The sequence below is a fragment of the Magnolia sinica genome, chromosome 10 (assembly GCF_029962835.1).
Source record: "Magnolia sinica isolate HGM2019 chromosome 10, MsV1, whole genome shotgun sequence".
Lineage (NCBI taxonomy): Eukaryota > Viridiplantae > Streptophyta > Magnoliopsida > Magnoliales > Magnoliaceae > Magnolia > Magnolia sinica.
Window position 1 is genome coordinate 5,559,994 of NC_080582.1, and position 23,510 is coordinate 5,583,503.

Consider the following 23,510-nt stretch of genomic DNA (forward strand, 5'->3'; position numbering starts at 1 on the left):
CAACACCACTTTCATTATTTCAGGAACCGAAATGATATGATATGAAGTCCCTTTTGCTGTTTTCGGCCGATGTACAACCTCTCCAAAGTCCACGCGTCCATACGACATACTGGATTGGTGCTTCCCACGAGTGCATTCTTTTAAGTCCTTTTTTGCATGAGTCGTGGCTCATTTGCTTCCAGCATCCATCGCCCCGTGGAACCCACATTAAAGGATTGTTGGATGATCCAAACCATTCATATCTTCCCTGTTACCTTAGATGGACCATGTTGTATAAATTTCATTAAAATGATGAGTATAATAATCTATGTATATAGATGAATGGTGAACCAAAAACTCCAAAATGGATGGTTTATAATCATCTGCTAAGCATTTTAAACATGTTCGACGAACCTCAGCAAGTACAGCTCGAGTAAAACACTCTTCATGTTTAATAACATAATAGCAGGGCATGTTTGACTATTGTTTGCTTTTTCAAGTAGACATCATTGGTCCAACGCCCGGCTTTACCAACCCAGTATCTTTGGAGGCATTAATAATTAGAGGTGGAGATGAGTGGGTTCAGGTAAGGTTGGGGTTAGCCCAAGCACAACACATTTTCGAACCAACCACAGCCATTCTACTGTGACTCTCCTGACCCAAGCCATGGTTTTTAAGACTGGAAGCCATTTTGCCGGTTTCACTTGGATTTGGTGCTACCTGGTCTGATTCGGTAGCATATGTCACACCTTGACTTGAGATTGAATAGGTTGATCTGAGTCGCCGAGTTTAGAGACCATGGCCCAAGTTGGATGGATCCTAATCATTTACAACACCACATGTTTTATAGAGCACTGCAAAACACCCAAGCCTTGTGGGGCAAATACACACTGATCCTTGGCTCAAGGGGTATAATGGGGTCTGTTTGTTAAATCTAATTTCCAAGCCTGAATCTGAAGTTTGAAAACCTATTTTGTAACTGTTGTTGGAGTCTGAAAATTAAGGACATAATCTAAAATAACTTGTTTATTAATAAATATATTATTTTGATACATTTGCACGTATCTCTTATTTAGAGATGTTTTACATTATAAAGAGTTTATTTTTATTAAATATAAATAAAATTGTTAAGTTAATATCTTTTAATTCAAACAAGTCATGGGCCAAAAAAATAATGGTAGACCACACCCCAAGAAACAGTTGTCGCTGAACACCCACCAACACCACCAAATCCAATTCTAAGCTTGGGTATGCATGTAAATTACTAACTATGGATTCATAAAGATGGTTGTAAATCCTTTAATGTGTCATATCCGCACAGTTTATACATTTTGCACAATTATTTTAGGGCATGACTCCGAGATTGAAGAAGATCCAAAAGCTTATAGACCATACAGAAAGTAGTGAGCCAATACCGTTGATACCTTCTTAGGACCCACCATGATGTTTATTTGCCATCCAACATATTCATAAGATCACATAGACCCGGATGAAGGGAAAACACAAACACCAACTTGATCCAAAACTTTTGTGGCCCCTAATAAGTTTTTAGGACAGGCGTTCAATCCCCACTGCTGTGATGTGATCCATTTCCTCTTTAAATTTGTCTAATTTTTACCTTATTCCATAAAATGATCTCGTAAGATGGATGAAGAGTGTTAATATAACGCATGTATAAAGGTAGGTCCAATGGTCATTGCCTCATCCATTAATCTATTACCCCTGCCTCACCAAATCTGCGCTCAACAAATAGAAGAGAATTGTGTTTTACACCATTGAAATAAAATTGGTACAATGCTTAAGTGGACCACACTACAGGAAACATTGAGGATTAAACTTTTACAGTTGAAAACCTCCTGGAGCCACAAGTTTTGGATCAAGCTGATATTCATGCTTTCCCTTTATCCATGGCTGACCTTATGAAATGGATGGCCAATAAGCATCATGGTGGACCTTATGAACTAGATTTGCTTCATTTTTTATCTCTTTTCCTGAAGTGATCTTTCAAAATAGATGAACAACTTAGATAAAACACACACACACACATGGTGGCACCACAAAGCCCTTAACATAGCAAAAAAATAAGACAATTCAAAAGATCAAGTAGACCACACTATAGAATGCAGTGGGGGATTGAACTTCTGCCGTTGAAACTTTCCTGGGGACACAAAAGTTTTGGATCAATTTGATATTTGTTTTTCTCTGGATATATCCAGGTCTATATGACATTATGAATAGATTAGATGGAAAATCATTATGGTGGGCCTTACGAATGGTTTAACTGTGGGAATCACTGTCCCATTGGTATTTGTGGCGTGGTGCACTTAAGCTTTCCATATGATTTTTTTTTTTTGGATCATACACTAAAATGATATGACTTATTTTTTTGGATCATGCACTAAAATGATCTTTCCAAATAGATGGACGGTGTGGATATAATAAATACATTATTAGGGGCAATGTAATTTTGATTTATTTCCAACCGTTCCTACGTTCGGAGGCTTCGAGCGCCACGTACACACTAGCGAGCTCGGTGGTGTACGGTACACCAGCCAATCTGCTTCCGTCCGTCTCTAGGTAGGTCCCGGTGGAAAACGGATTGTGTGGCGTGTTGATGTCACCAAGTTCTGTTCGCCCCACCATAATGTCTGTGTTATATCCACACCGTCCATCCATTTTACGAAATCATTTCAGAGAATGGGACGAAAATTTTAGCTGATTCAAAGCTAGAGTGGACCACACCAAAAAAAGCAGTGAGGATAGAACATCTACCATTGAAAACTTCTCAAGGCCTCACAAGTTTTGATTCAATCTGCTATTTGATATTTCCCTCGATCCACCTCTTTGTGACCTCATGAACAAGCTGGATAACAAATAAACATCACGGTGGGTAATGGGAAGGTTTGAACGGTGAAAATCATTGTCCCCACTGCTTTTTGTGGTGTGGCCCACTTGAGTTTCAGATCAGTCTCATTTTTTGAGATCATGACTTAAAATTATCTCGCCAAATGCATGAACAGTATGAATATAAAACATACATCATGGTGGCCACACACACAAACCTATAGTTGATGCACAACGGACGTGGAGGGCTCTTTGGGGTCCACCGTAGTGTAAGTATTTTATCCATGCTGTTAATCGTTTTTCTCATATCATTTTAAGATATGAGCTAAAAAAATGAGGTAGTTACAGGTCTTACGTGGACCACAAAGTGGGGATTGAACGTCCACCATTAAAAACTTCTTGGGAGCTGGAGAAGTTTCAGATCAAGCTGATATTTGTGTTTTCACTTCATCAACGTCTACAAGACCTTATGAATAGGTTGTACGGTAAAAAAATTATGGTGGCCCTTAAAAAGTTTTCAACGGTGAATGTCATTATCACTGCAGCTTCCGTTGGTGTGGTCCACTGGAGCTGTGGACCTGCTTAATTTTTATTATCATACCTTAAAATGATCTGAGAAAAGTGATGAACGGCGTGGGTAAAACACTTACATCACGGTGGGTCCCACATATCCCTGCCTGTCCGGGCGGGGGTTGGACGCAATTCGCGTCCATGTACAACCGCTATATTGTTCTCTATGATGTGGTGCGAATGAGTGGCTATTTTTTGGCCTGAGTCTGGTTTGCACAATCAGCGCCGTTGGTTCTGTCTTCGCGACTGTTAGATGGACCATGCCTGAAAATTTTATGAGATTGGAAGATGTGACTGACCACCTGATTTATAAACCAGATATGGAACTTCATTGTAAGAACTTATTAATATTAGTACAAGCTGGTATCCATATTCTTATCTGAGAGAGAGAGAGAGAGAGAGAGAGAGAGAGATATGTCCATATAGTTAGAGGGGACTCTTTTAAGGATTTCCAGGAGTAGTTGGACTCTGCTCTGGTGGGCTTTGTCTGTAGGGAGTACCCGGACCAATCTCTGGTGGAATCAGGCTATGTATTGGACTTCGAAAAGGAGAGGGAGGACCATCCGTTGGAACTCTAGACCCCATCAGTTCCCTTCCCCGTCCACGTAATGGAAACGCTGTACGTCAAATACACAACAAACGGGTAAGGCCCATTAGACCAATGGTCTAGATCATTTAACCATGGCCCCACTCCACCGACCATTTGTCTAAAGATACTCTAATATCTATAAACATCATTTCGCTGATTTAGGATATCATATATACATAGGTACAAGTAACATGGTGAGACTTGAGATGTTTTCAAACCTGGACCGGTGGGTACGGTCCTAGGGGCTGCTGGCCCAGCACTTAACACCCAAGGACCAAGCCCACCTACTGGCCAGCTGAAATGTTAAGGGTAGAGTTGTACATGAACTGAGTTAGCTCAGTTAACCCGCTCGACTCAACTCAAAAAGCTCGATTTGACTTGGATCAAAATTGAGTTCGAGATGATTTTTGGAGCTCGGAAAATTTTCAAGCCAAGTTCAAGCTTGTCCGAGCTTGAATCAACTTGGATTGAACCCCAACTTGAATGGAACCAGTTCGATGGCTCGGTTATTTTTATATTGATGTTGTTCACTGAGTGTTTGATGAAATAACTCAACAAAGTGTTAGCTTGTGGCAAGGAAGGTATGGATATGAAACAAATACCTTTGTATCTTGATTTTGATGTTGCCTACAAGTGTTTGATTAAATACTTGTAAACTGCTGCTATTGTTTTACATACCGTGAGAAATTGAAAGCACACTCCATGTGTTTGAGAAAATGCAGCACAGTCTCGATCTTAGCTCCAACTCGGCTCAAACTAACCTAAGATGCTGACCGAACTAGCCAGTCAGGCTCAAGGATCGAGCTGAGCTGAGTTCAAGCTAGGGTCAGCCAGTGGCCGAGCTGAGTTGAGTTGTGCCAAGCTCGACTCATGTACAGCTCTAGCCAAGGGTGTCATGTTTGTTGGGCTGATGAGGTCTTAGACATAGCATGAGCCCAGCCCAATTTATAAATGGGCTTTAGGCCCCTCTATGCCATAAGGCCTATTACTTCATCTCAAGCCCGACAGAAGTAGGCCAAAACCAAAGCCCAATTGCCAACCCCTCCCATTGACAGCCTAGCTCATGAAAAAGCTGGGGAATAATCTCAATCCCAATTAAAATAAAAGAGAAGATGATTGCAATTATTAAAAGGTCCTTGTAATTCTCCAAGAGAAATCATGACATGCAACTCCTGCATGTGATGCTCACACCCATCCCTTTCTTTCCTGCCAATGGGTAACACATCTGGTATAGCCCATCCATACAAATGATGGGCCACACTAGGAGGATTACCTGGTGAAAAAATCAGATAGGCCCTACGACTGAATGACTTAATTCATCGTTCTGGGGCTCTGCATCCACCAAAAGCTGGCAGCCTTTGTCACCATCAGCATTAGCTACTCTCTCCGTAGTTTCAATGGTTTGTAAGAATTTTTGTAAGGTAGGCCTAATGGATCAGTGGTTTGGATCTCTCTAAGGATTTGGATAATATGAACAGGCATATTAGTGGATCCCATTCAATTTCTGATTAATCATAATCGTGTAGAGTGGTCCGTACATCTGTGCCATATGTATATGTATATGTATAGTGTTCTAGTTGAACTAAGATCATCTAATTGGTGTGGAACGTAATGAAGAGGAGCAATGGGTTTCAAATACCTCAACCCATGCACACAACTATAGTACTCAATCCTACATGCTTTTAGAAGCTTCTCATCCTATATCGGTGCTTATCTAAAGAATGTAATCTGCGGAGGACAACAGTATTAGGCTTACAGTGATGGCATCCTAATCAGACATGAATTTTGATTTTGATTACTCAATTCCCATCTCTGATGCACTGTTCAATCTTTTCAATTCCACAAATTTACAAATTTACATCGTTCACTAAAAGTCATTGATATAATGATTTACAAGGCTCTCAGAAAGAAAAAATAATAATAATAATAAAGATTGCGGAAATCAACAGTGACAGAGGTTACCGGCCCATGCGTCTGCCCACATATCCTCCACATGTGACCCATAAGCAGGAAAGAAAGGACCATGTGAAAGATCACGTACATGGGCTGTATGTGATCATTTCTCATTTTCAATATCTCTCAAATTAATTGTGCTATTAATAACAATTATTACCTTGGAGAGGAGGATTTTGGACCCTTGATTCAACCCTTTCATGCTGCAAAATGAGTAACATGATTAGAGAAACAAACATCCAACCACTCAAAGAAATCCCAGGTTGCTTCTCCATTTTCTTCTTTTCCTCAGTAGGCTTTGTGAAGCCATGCTCCATATATATATATGGAGAAACATTTGACCATCTCCAACCTAACTTAAAATATGTTAAGTCGTCTAATATGTATTATATATATTTTACACATATCTTTCTTCTTACAGTGTTGTCCAACCTCCAAAGTCGACACTTGCAGACAGGTTTCTACCTAACCTTAAAATTTCAAGAGATAAATAAAGGGCAATAGACTCCAGTGATAGTCTACTGCCAAACTGAAAATGATTGTGACTATTCATCCTCGCTTGTGGCAATCACGTTCGTATATCCAGACCATCCAAATTGTGGGGAAACATCTACAGTTATGGTGAATTGAAAATTATACCAGTCAAGTAATCCTCACCTTCAAAATGATGGCTTCAAATGGATGGTCTTGCTCAGTGTAATTTTTTTTATTATGTTCCCTCCACAAACGCGTTAAACTATCAGATGAGCCTAGCCTATCTTTGGACCATTCATTAGGTGAGATGGGAAACAGCTTACTGGGGGAGGCCCTGACAGTGAGGCCCATCTCAATGTACGTGGTGCATATCCATGCTGTCCATCCGTTTTACCCTATCATTTTAGTTCATGGGTTGAAAATGAGGCAGATCCCAATTTCAGGTGGACGACATAGTAGGAGTTGAATTTCCACCGTTAAAAACACTTGGGGCCACAAAAGTTTTGGATCAAGCTGCTATATGTGTTTTCCCTTCCTCAAGGTGAGGTCTGTGTAACTTCTTCAACTGGTTGGATGGAAAATAAACATTACAGTGGGCCCAAGAAAATTTTTAATGGTAGGTGTTCAATCGCCACTGTTTCCTGTGATGTGGTCCACCTGGGATTTGGATCTGCCTCGTTTTTTGAAACGTGTCCTAAAATAAGATGTAAAAACGGATGAACGGCGTGGATATACAGCACCAAAGTTCAAGGCGTTCAATCTCTGGTTACGTCCGGGTGGTGGAGGTACGACTAAGTCGCACCCGGTCTTGTCACGCGTAACCTTATTCTTTTTTAATTGTAATTTTAATATGAAAACTGATGGTCTCCACCTTGACTAAGTCTTATATATTCACACCATACATACGATTTTCCAGCTCAGTTTAGGACATGATATAAAAAATAAAGCAGATACAAATCTCAGGTAGACCACACCAGCAAACGGTAGTGATTGAATGCCCACCGTTAAAAACAATCCTAAGGCCCATCGTAATGTTTATTTTCCATCCAAACCCTTGATAAGGTCACTCAGACCTGAATACAAGGAAAACACAAATATCAGCAAGATCCAAGACTTCTGTGGCCCACAAGCATTCAATAAAAACTGTTTCCTATGGTGTGGTTCACTTGAGATGTGGATTTGCTTCATTTATTTTCCCACGTCCTAAAATGGAATGGAATACCGGATGGACGGCATAGATATACAACTCATATATCAAGGTTCCGAACCTACGGTCACTGCCTCACCGAAGTTGGTGCCTCCCTGCCTCACCGAATCCGCGTTTTGCGCAGGCATATTAACGGCTCACATGCGATCGATCCGGGTCACTCATCAGATGGGAACATGAGGCTCACTGAGAGAGTGCCCTGGCCTAAGAAGACTCGTACACTCAAACGGTGGACCAAATGCGATCGAGAAAAATCTAATGGAAGAAAAATGACCACGTGGTCCATACCCCAACATACACCGTGTGTTTCAACTGATGAGTTGACCAGCCTGATTTTATATACCGTCCATTTCATGCTTAGCCCAACGCGATAAACGGTCTGGATTTTATACACGCGTGCCACGAATGGCACCTTTGATCCTTCCTCGCCCGAATGGCAATGGCATTTCTCTATGCCATCAACTATCAGTGGGGCGTGTTTCGTTGGGGGGTCATTCTCGGCTGACCGAATCAACGACTGGAAAAACGCGCTACGAGACAGGTGAGCGGACGCCGTTGAATTTATGGAGTATGGGAATCTTCCTGCAATGGGTTTTGCGGCGAGCAGCTACACCACCCGAGCTCTGTGGGGCCCATCATATTTCATGTGTAACATCCACTCCGTCAACCAGGTGGACCCATCAAACATAGACTGTAAGACCAAGATTCAACAAGATATACGACTTTTCTAGACCACAGCACAGGGCAGAAAGAGATGGGGACACACACACCGTGGGGGTATTTTTTTTAGATTCTGTATTGTGCCTTTAGTACAATGTATACTCTATCTAAGCCGTTCATCAGGTGAATCTCACATGGATGAAGAGCTCATAAAAAATTTGCCTTATAAATAACACAGCTCGGCAATAAAACATGAATTAAGAGGTTTAAGGAGACATTTTATATTGTTTCATGTGTTGTAGACTTGTAGCTCCCATGATTACTGGATTCGGATGAATTTTGGGTTGTATGCTGAACATGGATTGAAAAACCTGATGGACGGAGTGGATTTCACGTATACAACACGATGGATTCCATAGAGCATGGGTGGCAGACGATTACACCTGTTGTGGAGGATTCTGGCCCATCTGGGGAATGATTGTTGTCGCAAGATGGAACGTGGATAGCATGGTGACCGAACATCATGTGGTGTCCGTATTTAATCGGGCCACGTGGCTTTGTCAAAAATGGCCACAGCAAGGCATGTTTGTTTGAAAGTTTAAGGCTAAGGAACATTTACCATGAGGACCACCTCATTAACGGTCTGGATCTGTCACACATGCTACATCAGCATGTGTAAAGCATTTATATTTTGAGCTTGAAGATGGGGCATCTGGAAATAACGCTCTTGTAGAAGTGTGTGTACGAGATGTGGGCCGGTCATTGGCTGTAGCACCAATGAACACGTGCCTTAGCACGCTACATCCACTCATCAAATGGGCCTCAAATGCTTGTAGAAGAAGATCTTTTAGTCATCCTTTTTCTAAGTATCTATTTTTCTAATGAAAATATGGACATGGAAGTATGGAACACCTATGAATGAACCAATTTTATTTTTGGGCAAAGGCATGCTCCCAGTCGCCCTAGCCAATGAATGGTCTGCATTTGTCGCACGTGTGCCAAGTTGACCTTCCGGCCACAAATGGACTTACCATTTCATAGGGGTGTACATCGAGTCCAACCGAGTTGAGCTGGTCTCAGCTCGACTCGGCTCAGCTGACTGAGCTCAGCTCTGACTTGGCTCGGCTCTGTCCTCGAGCCTGATTGGCCAGCTCAGCCCGATTCGGTCAACACCCCGTACTTTTCAATACTCGGGTGTTACCATATAAATAAATTTCGAAATAAATACAAGCCTAGTATAAATGAACCTTCACGTTCATTCTAACCTAAATCCAACCCTTGAAAAACAGTCCCAATTCATTTGACTACAGATCACACCTACATAATTCTTAAGGCTTCTAGGACTATTACTAACTAAGATGAGTCAAATCCAACCGTCGAACTCTTTGAATCATTTGGATATCAAGAGTTGATAAGTGGACGCTCACTTGGTGTGACTCACTTAACTATTAAATTAGTTGGAGAATGGGGCATATAACTCGAAGTAGTTGACTGAGTACTTCCCATTAGAGGTGGGCCCTGCAATTTCAATTTATAATAAATAAATAAATAAATAAATAACTAACGATGTGTATAGGTGGTACCAGGCTATTAATTATTTTGTAATTATTAAATTAATATCATGGTTAATGATACCCCAATTAGAGTTCAAAATTCTAAATCTAAGCTTAGAACTGAACCCAAGGACGAAACCCTAAGACCTAGTTAATCAAATCCTAGGTTAAGACCTTAACCCTAAATAGTGTATTAGGTTTGAGCTAATTGTAGAAGTTCATGACTTATGGTAGGTCATGGTATCTATTATTATGACCAGATTCATTATTAATAATTAGAATTAGTATCATTAAGAAACACTATCAACTTCCTTATTGATCAGTAAAATTCTTATAATATGGTTATTATCATTTACTGTTAGTAAATATTTCATTTCTATTACTTCTATTATCTAATAGAATATTAGTCAATATAAGAACATTAGATATTACATATATAATTGAATATAAACTTGTGAATTACCATTTGATGGATTAATACTCCTATTGTGAGTATTATTTGGTCCATTGCACGATAATAATATTAATGATAACTTGGGATCCAAATCCTAAAATCTAAGCACCAAACTAAAAGATAAAACCCTAACCCTACATTAAAATCCTAAAGATAAATAACTAAAACCGAAGGCTGTGATCTTAAACCCTAGGTAGTATGTATAACTTGGATCTAATTGTACATCCTGATTTATGGTGGGATTGGATTTTAAGGAAACACGTATTCTCTAGCCACACTGGTAGGCGGTTCAAAATATAAGGTAATAATTCTTTCCCTTGAGCTTTCCATCTTTTTATTAGCTTTAGTTTTTATTTAAATTTATAATTGATATCTCCCTTTATAATCACATGTGTTAGCTGGTGGAAATTGAATTGTTGTATTACATGTTTTATGATTATCCTATATAATTATTCATGCTTGTGGATTTCTTTTTGTGGATTGCTTATGGAACTTAAACTGGTACATTAGTGAAAAATTTCCACATATGAATGTATACCCATACTTGGGATGTAACTTGACTAGTTGTGATCATAATGGACCTTCGACTTAGTGGTTATTGAGTGGTGGTCTAGATGGATCATTGATGTGGGCCTACCATCTATGGTTGTTGTGCCCAATGATTTTTAAGATGGTCTTTATCGTATGGCTTTGATATCAGCCTTATGTGGCATATTTTGATACACACCCTACGTGGTTTTGGTTTGGTACTTGCCCTAGATGGGTTCGATGTTTTATATAGTGCAACCATGCGATGGTAAGCCCCGTATACTGTATTATGATTGGCCACCAGTCAACGGGTTTCCATTAAACATTCTAAGGTGGTAGTCTCATGGGGCGAGGATGGTGGTTATGGGACACTATACCCGAGTCGTCGGCCTACGCCAGGCCATGCGCTCCCTGTAGTGACCGTAAGCTTATTTAAATCGGCTGATTGCAATTGGACTAATAATGGGCTGACAAATCATGCATATACGACATATTACGTTGGCTTGGATCATTATACCCATGCAATTACGTTGAGTGTTACCCTAATGATCAGTCATTCGATTGTGATAATGACTCGGATCATCATGCCCATAAGATTACGCCGAGTATTGCACTGATGACCAGTCTTATCCTTGGGTGACGACCTCAATGTCCGTCCAGATGTTTTACGAGGGACATAGGTCGTTTGGATGTTTTACCCGGGCCGATGATTGCATTCATACATTTATGCATATAATAAGACTGCATTTACTCTATTTTAGTTGTTTGGATGTTTTATATTATTTCTTACCTAATGCGGCGATGTGTGATCTTGTGGGAAGTTCACACTGAGTTGACCATTCATCCATCGAATATATAACTGTACAGGTAGCATAGGTGGTCCTGGTGATGTTCACATTCATATTGGTGAGGAACAGGCTATGGTTGACAAGAGTGCATGATTATATTTGCTAAGGGCTGCTATAGGATTTCACAACTCAAGATTGTTGAAAATTTACTTTGCTTCACATGAAATGTTATTTCAATTTGTATTCGTAAAAATAGAGATATTGGTTTGTATACGTCATTATGGGCACTCTCTTCTATACTCTAAATGTAATTGCAATTTTCCTTTATACTGATTTATCCACTCTACGCTCACCTGCTTACTCTGATAAAAGAAAAATATTATATCTGACCATCCTTTAAAGTTAACACTCGGGATTTTAGGATACTGGTCATATACTCGAGTCCTGAAAAGTTGGGGCGTTATAGGTCAGTAGCTCAGGCCAACTCAGGCTGAGTTTAAGCCACGATCGAGCCGAGTTTGTCATTGAGGCATTTCCACAAATACCTAAACTGCACCTTCAAAATTCATCTGTGTGAAACAGAAGCAATGGTTTTACGAGTATTTTATCAAACACCTTCTGAGCAACATAAAAATAAAGAAAAACCAAAAAAAAAAAAAGTATTTGTTTCATGTATATACATTCCTGGCCACCAACCACACTTCGTTGAGTCATTTTATTAAACACTTGACAAGCAACATCAATGGCAAAGTAATCAAGTCATCGAACTGGCTCAATCCGAGTTCGATTCGAGCTAGATTCGACCAGAGTTGAGTTGGGGCCTACTCAAACTCGACTCGAACTCATTTTCAAGCTCAAAAAATCAGCTCGGCTCGGCTCAAACTCAGCTTCAAACCGAGTGGAATTGAACTTTTTTCTATTCGAGTAGAGCGAGCTGACCGAGCTAGCTCGGTTCGTGTACACCCCTACCATTTTATAGTGGTTAGGATACATCTGGCCCGTTTGCCTCATACCACTAACTTGCGGCAACTCATTATAACCAGTTTTCATTAATATGCGATTAATCCAGGTTTAAAGGCGCAGCATGGAACTTCTTGGAACATGAAGCACAACCACACAAGTCTACTGAAAATCAATTATACCTATATATATACATACATATTCAAAAGAATACAAACGGGCGTACAAGGTGACGCCCAACAAAATCACAAAAAGGAAGCCATGACCCAAGGAATAAAGCTGAGCCGCTGCTCAGCGATCCAACGACCCATCTACTGATCCGATGGGATCCCGCTCATCAACTGGAAGGGAACTCGTCCTCCTCCTCGAGACTCGCATCACCAGGCTCCACGTAACCTGTATCACCTGCATCTATGAACGGGTCTGGTTGGTGTTTTAAAACACCGTCCCAGAGTGGGAGTGAGTGATCAACTCAGTGGGTGCTATTAGCCTTAAGTTGCAACAAGCATCAATTATAATAAGAATTTAATGAAAAGCAATCAATCATAAACATCTATCTAGTCTTGTTAATGTGCATGGATGCAGGATGATATGATGTATGCCCTCACCACAACGCTCCCTCGTGCGACAACATCTAACGATCGCCAATGCCAACACTCCCTCAGTGCGACCTCGACTGCCGAGTCGCCAACCTAGCTAATGCCATGCAATGATGATGTTAACCGGGTTCTTAGTTAAGTCCATTCATCCAGCAGATTTGAAAATCTGATACACCCCACGTATCAAATGCCCTGAACTAGTTGCGAGGCCAAGACCCCCCAATGTGTGAGGCCGAGACCCCGCGATCCTTGACCCCGTCGGGTTTCCCCCATCCCCGACTTCAAGCACATGGGGGGTGCTGAATATGGGGTCGCTCGCGGTCACTACGGGGAGGCGCGTCACCCCAGCGTAGGCCGACAGCTCGGACATAGTGTCCCATTCCACCATGCCCGGCTCACGAGGCTGTGGACCAATTCCGAGTGGGTTATTGTTGGGCTACAACGGTTGTAGGGTGTCCCAGGTTCCATACAAGTGTGAGCAAACAGGGTTAACAATCATGGTTGGCCAGACAGTAGGCTAGACCGCACGAGTCCAGGCAAGTGCATGTCGGAACGACATCGGGTGCAAGCAACCCATGTAGTCTAACTACAGTCGCCCACACGCACTCGCACAAATCCATGGGTTTAGCCTCAAGGCGGTCCTACCAACGAGACCGCCTTAACTTTCCCCGTTTTCTTGGCCAACCCTAGGGTTTGGATGGTGGTCCACAACATGTCAACGGACAGGGATATCAACTAGCAAAATCATCATCATGTTCTCATACCTCAATCATATAATCCATATTCACCTAATAAGCAAGCTAACAATTTATGAGCAATGGTGCATGAGTGTTGGGTGTGTTGGTGAGGAAGTTGCTCACTTCCTACAACTCATGGAAACAAATTACACATGAAGTAAATAAGGCATGCAAGCTATAGGGCATCATCACGTGAGCAATCATATGAGCAATCCAACAAGTCATCATCAAATTTGCACCAAGTCATGTAAGAAGCAAGAACAACGTCATGTGGGGAAATCAAATAAACATACAATTCCAAACCACTCTAAATAAATATAAATTCCTGGGTTCCTCTATATTCTCTAAATGCATCAAGGAAGCAGTCAAAATCATTAAGCTCATATTGAAATTGGTGCTAGGCCACCTAGGAGTAATAGTCCGCACTTATGGATCGTTGAGATCTTGGAAACGACCTAGGAATGAGGGCTTTTGGGGTCGGACGGCCAGATTCCCTAATACAACCATTTGCATGTTAGAAATTTATGAAATCCCTTCTCATCACAAGGGTTTTAAAGAAAAAGGGGTGATGGGTCTTACCTAGACGATCAATGGGATGAATGAGCGGTTGTAGAGGAGGGATTCTTCTTGGAGAAGAGGTAGGGAGTTGTGGGGTTTGATTCTTTGGGTCCCACCTTGATCTAGGGTCCACCTTCACTCCTTTCTTCACTCTCCCTCTCTCTTTTTTCTCTTTTCTCCTCTTTCTCTCTTTCGCTCCCTAGGGCAAATTCGTATGGGGAGAGGGGTGCCCCAAATGAGGCCCTTATATAGTCCCAGATTTGATGACAATGGCCCCAAGTGTTGAGTTTTTACTATATTAGACCTATGAGAGGGTTTTTCTAGCCTCTAGGGCCCACTATGAGGTGTAAAAGTCAATATACACCGTAGGATAGCTAGCCCTAATGATGATCTACGTATGGATATGATCGGTCCGCCATTTGGATGTGTCGATCGACAGATATGATAAGAAGTCTGTTCAACGGTCACCGATAGTTGATCAGGGCCGCGGCTATACGGATATGAGCAGGGAAATATCCTTACTCCATGGGTAAAGTTTGGTCGCAAACCAACGGTCCGAAATCTTCAACTTTACATAAAAGTGGACGACTCAATTCACTTAAGTTCCAGCTCCTTTCTTTAGGGTATTTGCACTTCTCATGCATTCGTCCTTCGGCTCAAGTTGAGCGGTTCTGGACAGTATCCCAGTCCGACTCCCGCAATGGGCGTCAAGCCTAGTAAGATGTACATTATTTTATAGTTTTGAAACTAGTGGCCCACCAACGAGCGGTCTAGAGCTTGTTTGGAGAATCAGGGCAGTTCTGGTGGCCCTCTGGCTATGAAACTTATACGATAGATGTTTCATGGCCTGATGAAGGGCCATGCAAAGTTTAGGGATGATCGGATATGGGGTTTGGTCACACGGGTCCGATTTGTAATCAACGGTCACTGTTCCACGATCGGGTCCCAGACTTTGTGGACGTGTGTAGAAAAATACATTAGACCTTCATTATAAATGTAGAAGAAATCTGATGGCTGAAATGTCTTACATTTCAATTTTTATTTACACGTGCCAGATTCAATTTTGGCATTGGTGGGGCGCATCTGGCAAGTGCCAGATTACACTTCTGGGTGTCTGGGTCCGTGGTCCGCAATGGTCTCCAAGCCCAGTGAGATCTATGCTCCCCTCAATTTTTATAATTTTCTGACCTTCCCATGTCGCGGTATAGCCCGCACGAGCTGCTGCCAAGTGTAAATGGCCATTTGGCTTGATGGCCTGCACTTGGCCCAATCACAACTCGACTGGTCTACTCTAATGGACTAATCCTAACTTAATTTAGTTATGGCACCAAACCATAAGTAGTTTAAACGAACGGTCTGCGGCAAATCCTACGGGGACGCCTCAGTACACTGGACGGGACGTTACATGATTAACCGGACTTGTGCGGTTCTTCACTGGTACACCCTGTATAAACTGACATTGAGTGCTAATGGTTATTAAGTAATATTTAGGTTAATTAAATAAAATTAAAAAAAATAAAAATTGATGGATTTTTGGAAATCTAAAACAGTGAAAATCAAGGATGTTACAATAAAACATATACATCAAACTGCCCGTTCGCCTCAGACTCATCCACCATACACATGTCATACATGTTATTCACTGATGGAGCACTGCCCACTAATGGGAAAATCATAACCACCCATTTGTTGACCATCAAAATGGACGGTTCAAAAGCAAACACGAGCGGTCCAAATTTGAGTCAAAATTAGATGGTTCAGATCATCCAATCATCGTGATTTCCGGGGCCAAACTCCACTACAAGTGAACCCCTAACTTGAACGATCTAGATTGGCTTGCATATATGCCATGCTACGATGGATGAATTGCAGCCATTCAGAAATTTTTACCATCGTGGCAAACGAACACTGCAGCTTCTGGCCGGCGGGAACGGATCGGGTGAGACCCCGGACTCCCCGAAGATGCTAAGGCCCTCACCGTGGGCCCCACCTTGATGTATGTATTCTGTATCCACGCCGTCCATCCGTTTTTCCATATCAGTTTAGGATATTATCCCAAAAATTAAGAAGATACAATTTTCAGGTGGACCATACCATAGGAAAAAGTTGTGATTGAGGCGGATTAGGTGAGACCCCGGCCTCACCCAAGACAATGCGGCCCTTACTGTGGGACCCACCTTGATGTATCTATTCTGTATCCATGCCGTCCATCCGTTTTTCCAGATCATTTTAGGAAATGATTCTAAAACTGAAAAAGATCCAAATTTCAGGTACACCATACTCTAGGAAACAGTAGTGACTGAACCCCTTACCATTAAAACTCCTTTGGGCGTACCTTAATGTTCCCTTAGTGTTTATTTTCCATCCAATCCGTTACTAAGTCACATAAGCCTGTATAAAGTTTTTTTAAAAAAATAGAAAATAAAAAATCAGCTTGATCCAAAACTTTTGTGGTCCATTAATAGTCAATAGCCACTGTTTCATAATTTATGGTCCACCTGATAGTTGGATTCTAATTCATTTTTGGTATCATACACTAAAATAAGGTAGACAAAGGATGGACGGCGTGGATACAGAATAGATTCATCAAGGTTGGCCCCATGATGAGGGCTGCACCGTCTTGGGTGGGCCCGTGTCTCACCTAATCCGCTCCCGAAAACAAGAGATGGAGTGTGAGATCGTAGGAGCCATCCAAACGAGAAGGTCTCACATGCCATATGTGGACCATCCAACCATCTCAAAGCATCAATTTATCAACTTCGCAAAAAATCCAAACCGTTCAAAGATTTCTCCACCAAGAAGAACCCAAATGATGGAAAATTCATGCTAATCCATTTATCATGGAGATCAAACCTTCAAAAACAATCACATCCATCAATAACAACAAAAGTACAATATGGCCCATCTAATGATTTTATCATCCTAATTTTTAGAACTTTCATGATGGGGGATTCCTTTTGGATGCATTGGAATTTATACATACATGATATTTTGCCAAATACACGCTGTTGTACCATAACGTTTCGGTCCAACTAGTTGTATGTGAGACCTCCTCCATCCAGAATACTAGAGGATGGCATTTCACGTAAAAAGAAAAAAAGGAAAATCCTTTAATCCCTACCACTCTCTTCAATCAAAAGAAAGCCCTCCCAAACATCCATCCAAATCCCATTTCCATAGCCACCCAAGAGCTCCCATCTGAAGTCCACGTCAGCATTCGATCGGAGAAGTCAGATTCCGGCCATTTCTACGGTGTAAATGTTGCACGGACAGTTGGGGTGCCGGTGAGATATACTTCTGACGCTCTTTTCCGGCCATGAGCTTCGCCAACATGGCTTGTACTCGTTCTATCAACGTCTATGATAGTCCTTTGGCGAGGCCGATGAAGGGTTGTGCTTTTCCCGCTTTCTACTCGGTTTTGCCCATGATAGACGGCCGGTTGAACGTGGGCAAAATGGTGATTTCACGTGGGAGTGTTGCGTGCTCCGCTGCACCAGAGTCGTCTACCGTCACAGGTAAATCTAAATTAACACTTTAAAACAATCCAGACCGTTCATCGGATGGGTCCCAGTCTGGTGATCTTGAGTTGCATTATGATTGGATGATCCTATCCATCTGATCGGTTGAAGCAGCTTTCTCGCTCTGGTGGGTCACTTTCATGCCCAAAAATAAATCTGGTCCACTCAGCTGGTGGGCCACTACATTAGGAAAAGCTAGAAATCTTCACCCAATTTTTAACAGCCGTACATAAACTGTGGTAAAGTTAACCAATGGACCGATCTGATTCTTGGATCATCGCATCTACATGGGATTATCCTTGTGATGGATGGATCAGATCACATGCATGTGTGGCAGGGATGAGTTGAGGGTAGTTGATAATTTCTTTTTCTTTTTTTTTGGTCTATTTGCTCGTTGAGGATGGTTTTATTCAATTCTGAAAAATAAAATCTTCTTTCGATCTGGAATCTGGACCATCCCTTCGACAGCCACATTTTGATGGCTAGGATCACCTGATAGGGTTCCACAATTTAGTCGGTCTAATTTGAGTTAATATATGTCACGTGTACATTTATAAGTGCCTGTGCATCAAGTATAATCCTTGCCAGAGTATCAAATAACTCACGTACCATGCGAATGGGGCAGTTCATGATTCGAATAGCAATTGGTCGGGTCTGGGTCGGGTCTACTAAAATGGCTCATTCCAACCCAAACCCAACCTCTGACCCATTACTATATGGTTCGACCTGACCCACTTAAAATTCATCAACACCAACCAAACCCAAGTCATTGTCTATTAATCTGTTTGGGGTTTTGGCCAGGTCCAGTCAGGTCATCTGGCTCATCTCATTTGATAAGCTATATGGGCCAATTGCGTTGGGTACCGTTCAACTGGTACCCGACCCATTTGTTTAAATGGTCCACATTTAGCTTAGCCCAAACCCATCTCAGAAGTAAGTTGAGCCAGTTGACCCATGAGCCAAACTGGTGCATTCTGAAAGCTAGAGCTCAGCTGACCCATTGGGCCATCCTGCCATAAGCTAGGCCTGGGTTTAGATTTGGAACTGTAGGATGGGATCAGACCCGATTATAGGCCCACCTATACATTATCCTTCCTAGGCCCAAATTAATGACCTTCCACAAATGTCTGTGGTCAAGATTGCATAAACTACAGGCCCAGAAAATTTAGTGGCCGGGATTAAGCTAATGTGGGCCTAGCTCATCAAAGCCGTTGATGTTATTTTGACAAGCTATCTCTTTGTCACAATAGTTCCAGAATCAAAAGAAGAGACAGTATCTGAAAATGCAGCTCCGGCAAAGCCAAAACGCACACCACCGGCAAAGGCTCTGGCGAAAGCGCTACCTCAGCTTATGGAAGAGGAAGTGATCCCTTCATTGAGATCTACCCTTGAAGCTCAAGAAGACCTCTTACAAATTGAGCTTTCATTTCAAGATAACAGGGTCAGTATTTCTATAATACACTTTTTTTTCAAAGGCCCACAAGGTGCGACCACACGTTCATGGGACATCTGAGCCGTGTATCTGGTCCTAGCAAACCCTTTTATCCTTCCAAGAAATTAAAGTTCTGATCCTTCTCTATGCTTTTGTTTTTCCTTGTTTGGACGACCTAAAAAAAAAAAAACAACAGTTGGAAGGTTCCTTTATAAAGAATGGTATTCCCTATTACTTTTGGGCTTTCTTCCCAGACGGCCTTCTCACAGGTAATATATATGATCACTTATATTATGTTCACCGAAGAGTTAAATGAATCAGGTGGGCCCCACTATCTAGATCATCTAGACCATTAAGTGGGCTGAACCTATTTTCCTAGACCATAAATCATTTTCATACAGGCGCAGCCCACCTGATGAGTCCATCTAGTGGGGCCCACCCAGTTGTGGGCTTCTCAAAGCCATTTCTTTCTTAGTTTATCTCATTAGCCATCTCATGGGCCCCACTATCCAGATCATCTAGACGATCAGGTGGGCTGAACCTATTTTTCTAGACCATCGATTACTTTCATTCATGCGCAGCCCACCTGATGAGTTTGATGGGCCAGTCCATCTAGTGGAGCCCACTCATTGTGGGCTTCTCAAAGCCCTTTCTTTCTTGGTTTATTTCGTTAGCCATCTCATGGACCCCACTATCCAAATCAACTAGATCATCAGGTGGCTGAACCTATTTTTCTACACCATCGATTATTTTCATACGTAGCCCGCTTGATGAGTTTGATGGGCTAGTCCACCTAGTGGGGCTCACCCACTTGTGGGCTTCTCAAAGCCCTTTCTTTCTTAGTTTATTTCATTAGTCATCTCATGGGCTCCACTATCCAGATCATCTAGACCATCAGGTGGGCTAAACCTATTTTTCTAGACCATCGATTATTTTCATACGTGTGCAGCCCACCTGATGAGTTTGATGGGCTAGTCCATCTAGTGGGGCCCACTCATTGTGGGCTTCTCAAAGCCCTTTCTTTCTTGGTTTATTTCATTAGCCATCTCATGGACCCCACTATCCAGATCATGTAGACCATCAGGTGAGCTGAACCTATTTTTCTAGACCATTGATTATTTTCATACACGCGCAGCCCACCTGATGAGTTTGATGGGCTAGTCCACCTAGTGGGGCCCACCCACTTGTGGGCTTCTCAAAGCCCTTTCTTTCTTGGTTTATTTTGTTAGCCATCTCATAGACCACACTATCCAGATCATCTAGACCATCAAGTGGGCTGAACCTATTTTTCTATACCATTGATTATTTTCATACACATGCAGCCCACCTTATGAGTTTGATGGACTAGTCCACCTAGTGGGGCCCACCCACTTGTGGGCTTCTCAAAGCCCTTTCTTTCTTGGTTTATTTCGTTAGCCATCTCATGGACCCCACTATCCAAATCATCTAGACCATCTAGTGGGCTGAACCTATTTTTCTAGACCATCGAATATTTTCATACACACGCAGTCCACCTGCTGAGTTTGATGGGCTAATCCACCTAGTGAGACCCACCCACCTGTGGGCTTCTCAAAGCCCTTTCTTTCTTGGTTTATTTCATTAGCCATCTCATGGACCCTACTATCCAGATCATCTAGACCATCAGGTGGGTTGAACCTATTTTTCTAGACCATCAATTATTTTCATATGCAGCCCACCTGATGAGTTTGATGGGCTAGTCCACCTAGTGGGGCTCACTCACTTGTGGGCTTCTCAAAGCCCGTTCTTTCTTAGTTTATTTCATTAGCCATCTCATGGGCCCCACTATCCAGATCATCTAGACCATCAGGTGGGCTGAACCTATTTTTCTAGACCATTGATTATTTTCATACATACAGAGCCCACCTGATGAATTTGATGGGCTAGTCCATCTAGTGGTGCTACTCATTGTGGGCTTCTCAAAGCCCTTTCTTTCTTGGTTTATTTCATTAGCCATCTCATGGACCCCACTATCCAGATCATGTAGACCATCAAGTGAGCTGTACCTATTTTTCTAGACCATCGATTATTTTCATACACGCGCAGCCCACCTGATGAGTTTGATGGGCTAGTCCACCTAGTGGGGCCCACCCACTTGTAGGCTTATCAAAACCCTTTCTTTCTTGGTTTATTTCGTTAGCCATCTCATAGACCCTACTATTCAGATCATCTAGACCATCAGGTGGGCTAAACCTATTTTTCTAGACCATCGATTATTTTCATACACGCGCAGCCCACCTGATGAGTTTGATGGGCTAGTCCACCTAGTGGGGCCCACCCACTTGTGGGCTTCTCAAAGCCCTTTCTTTCTTGGTTTATTTTGTTAACCATCTCATGGACCCCACTATCCAGATCATCTAGACCATCAGGTGGGCTGAACTTATTTTTCTAGACCATCGATTATTTTCATACACGCGCAGCCCACCTTATCAGTTTGATGGGATGGTCCACCTAGTGGGGCCCACCCACTTGTGGGCTTCTCAAAGCCCTTTCTTTCTTTGGTTTATTTCGTTAGCCATCTCATGGACCCCGCTATTCAAATCATCTAGACCAGTAGGTGAGCTGAACCTATTTCTCTAGACCATCGATTATTTTCATACACGCGCAGCCCACCTGATGAGTTTGATGGGCTAGTCCACCTAGTGAGGCCCACCCACTTGTGGGCTTCTCAAAGCCCTTTCTTTCTTGGTTTATTTCGTTAACCATCTCATGGACCCCACTATTCAAATCATCTAGACCATCAAGTGGGTTGAGCCTATTTTTCTAGACCATCGATTATTTTCATACACGCGCAGCCCACTTGATGAGTTTGATGGGCTAGTCCACCTAGTGGGGCCCACCCACTTGTGGGCTTCACAAAGCCCTTTCTTTCTTACTTTATTTCATTAGCCATCTCATGGGCCCCACTATCCAGATCATCTAGACCATCAGGTGGTCTAAACCTATTTTTCTAGACCATCTATTATTTTTGTACGCACGCAGCCCACTTGATGAGTTTGATGGGCTAGTCCATCTAGTGGGGCCCACTCACTTGTGGGCTTCTCAAAGCCTTTTCTTTCTTGGTTTATTTCATTAGCCATCTCATGGACCCCACTATCCAGATCATCTAGACCATCAAGTGGGCTGAACGTATTTTTCTAGACCATCAATTATTTTGGTACATGCAAAGCCCACCTGATGAACTTGATGGGGTCGTCCATCTAGTGGGGCCCACCTAGTTGTGGGCTTTTCAAAGCCCTTTCTTTCTTTGTTTATTTCATTAGCCATCTCATGTTCTATTTTGGAACTGTTTGGCAGGTCCAAAGGGATTTGCTCTATCTTCACATGGTTCAGAAGCCAGCACGGTTGAGCCTTTTCTCATTGATGAAAAGAAAATCACAGCCAAACATGTTGTGTTTTGGGTTGAGAAGAGGTTAGCAGCTCAGGGAATCATTCCTGTTTGGATAGAGTAATTATGAAAATTTAGCATTCTATCAAAATACGATCCATACCAATTGTAACCTGTATCAAATCATCTTTTACTAATGACAATGTTGAAAAATATCTTCCATTGAAGTGTGTTAGCCTCTAAACACTTGCATTATTTTATCAAATCTAAGCTTTGATACAATCTTAGAACAGGAGTAAGTGGAGCCTACTCTCCTCGGGCACACGTTGGAGGGTAACATATCGATCGGGATCGTCCATCTATTGCCTTTGATCATAGATGATCCGTGTTCTGAAAGGCAAACCTATCAGAGGGTCTAAGAAATCACTTTTCCGCATTGTATCTTGACCATTAACTATTTTTGTTTTCTAGCATTGCTTTTGCTGCCAATCATCTGATGCCTAGGATCATCTGATCATTATATTTTTTGAAATATTTTCTGTCTGTGAAGACTTTTAAAAAGGAAAAAGAGAGAGACGAAGAAGCCTTACAATCACTTAAAAGTAATAAATTTGAAAGTTACTAATTAAAATATCAACCCATTAAATATAGTAAATCAGATCAAAATAATGAAAGCAGTAACATGCTTATAAAGTATATTAAATCCATTCAAACTAAAATAAAAATAATTAAAAATAGTAAAATATGACCTCATATTGAAA

General features: G+C 41.9%; 1 protein-coding gene across 1 annotated transcript; it reads left to right on the plus strand.

Annotated features, from left to right (window-relative positions):
• Positions 1-17,543: 17,543 nt before the first annotated feature.
• Positions 17,544-22,971, plus strand: LOC131257834 (uncharacterized). The gene is made up of 4 exons (XM_058258744.1): positions 17,544-17,968; positions 19,222-19,412; positions 19,600-19,672; positions 22,719-22,971. The coding sequence occupies exons 1-4, from the start codon at positions 17,770-17,772 to the stop codon at positions 22,871-22,873; spliced, it is 618 nt and encodes a 205-aa protein (XP_058114727.1). The 5' UTR covers positions 17,544-17,769; the 3' UTR covers positions 22,874-22,971.
• Positions 22,972-23,510: the final 539 nt, after the last annotated feature.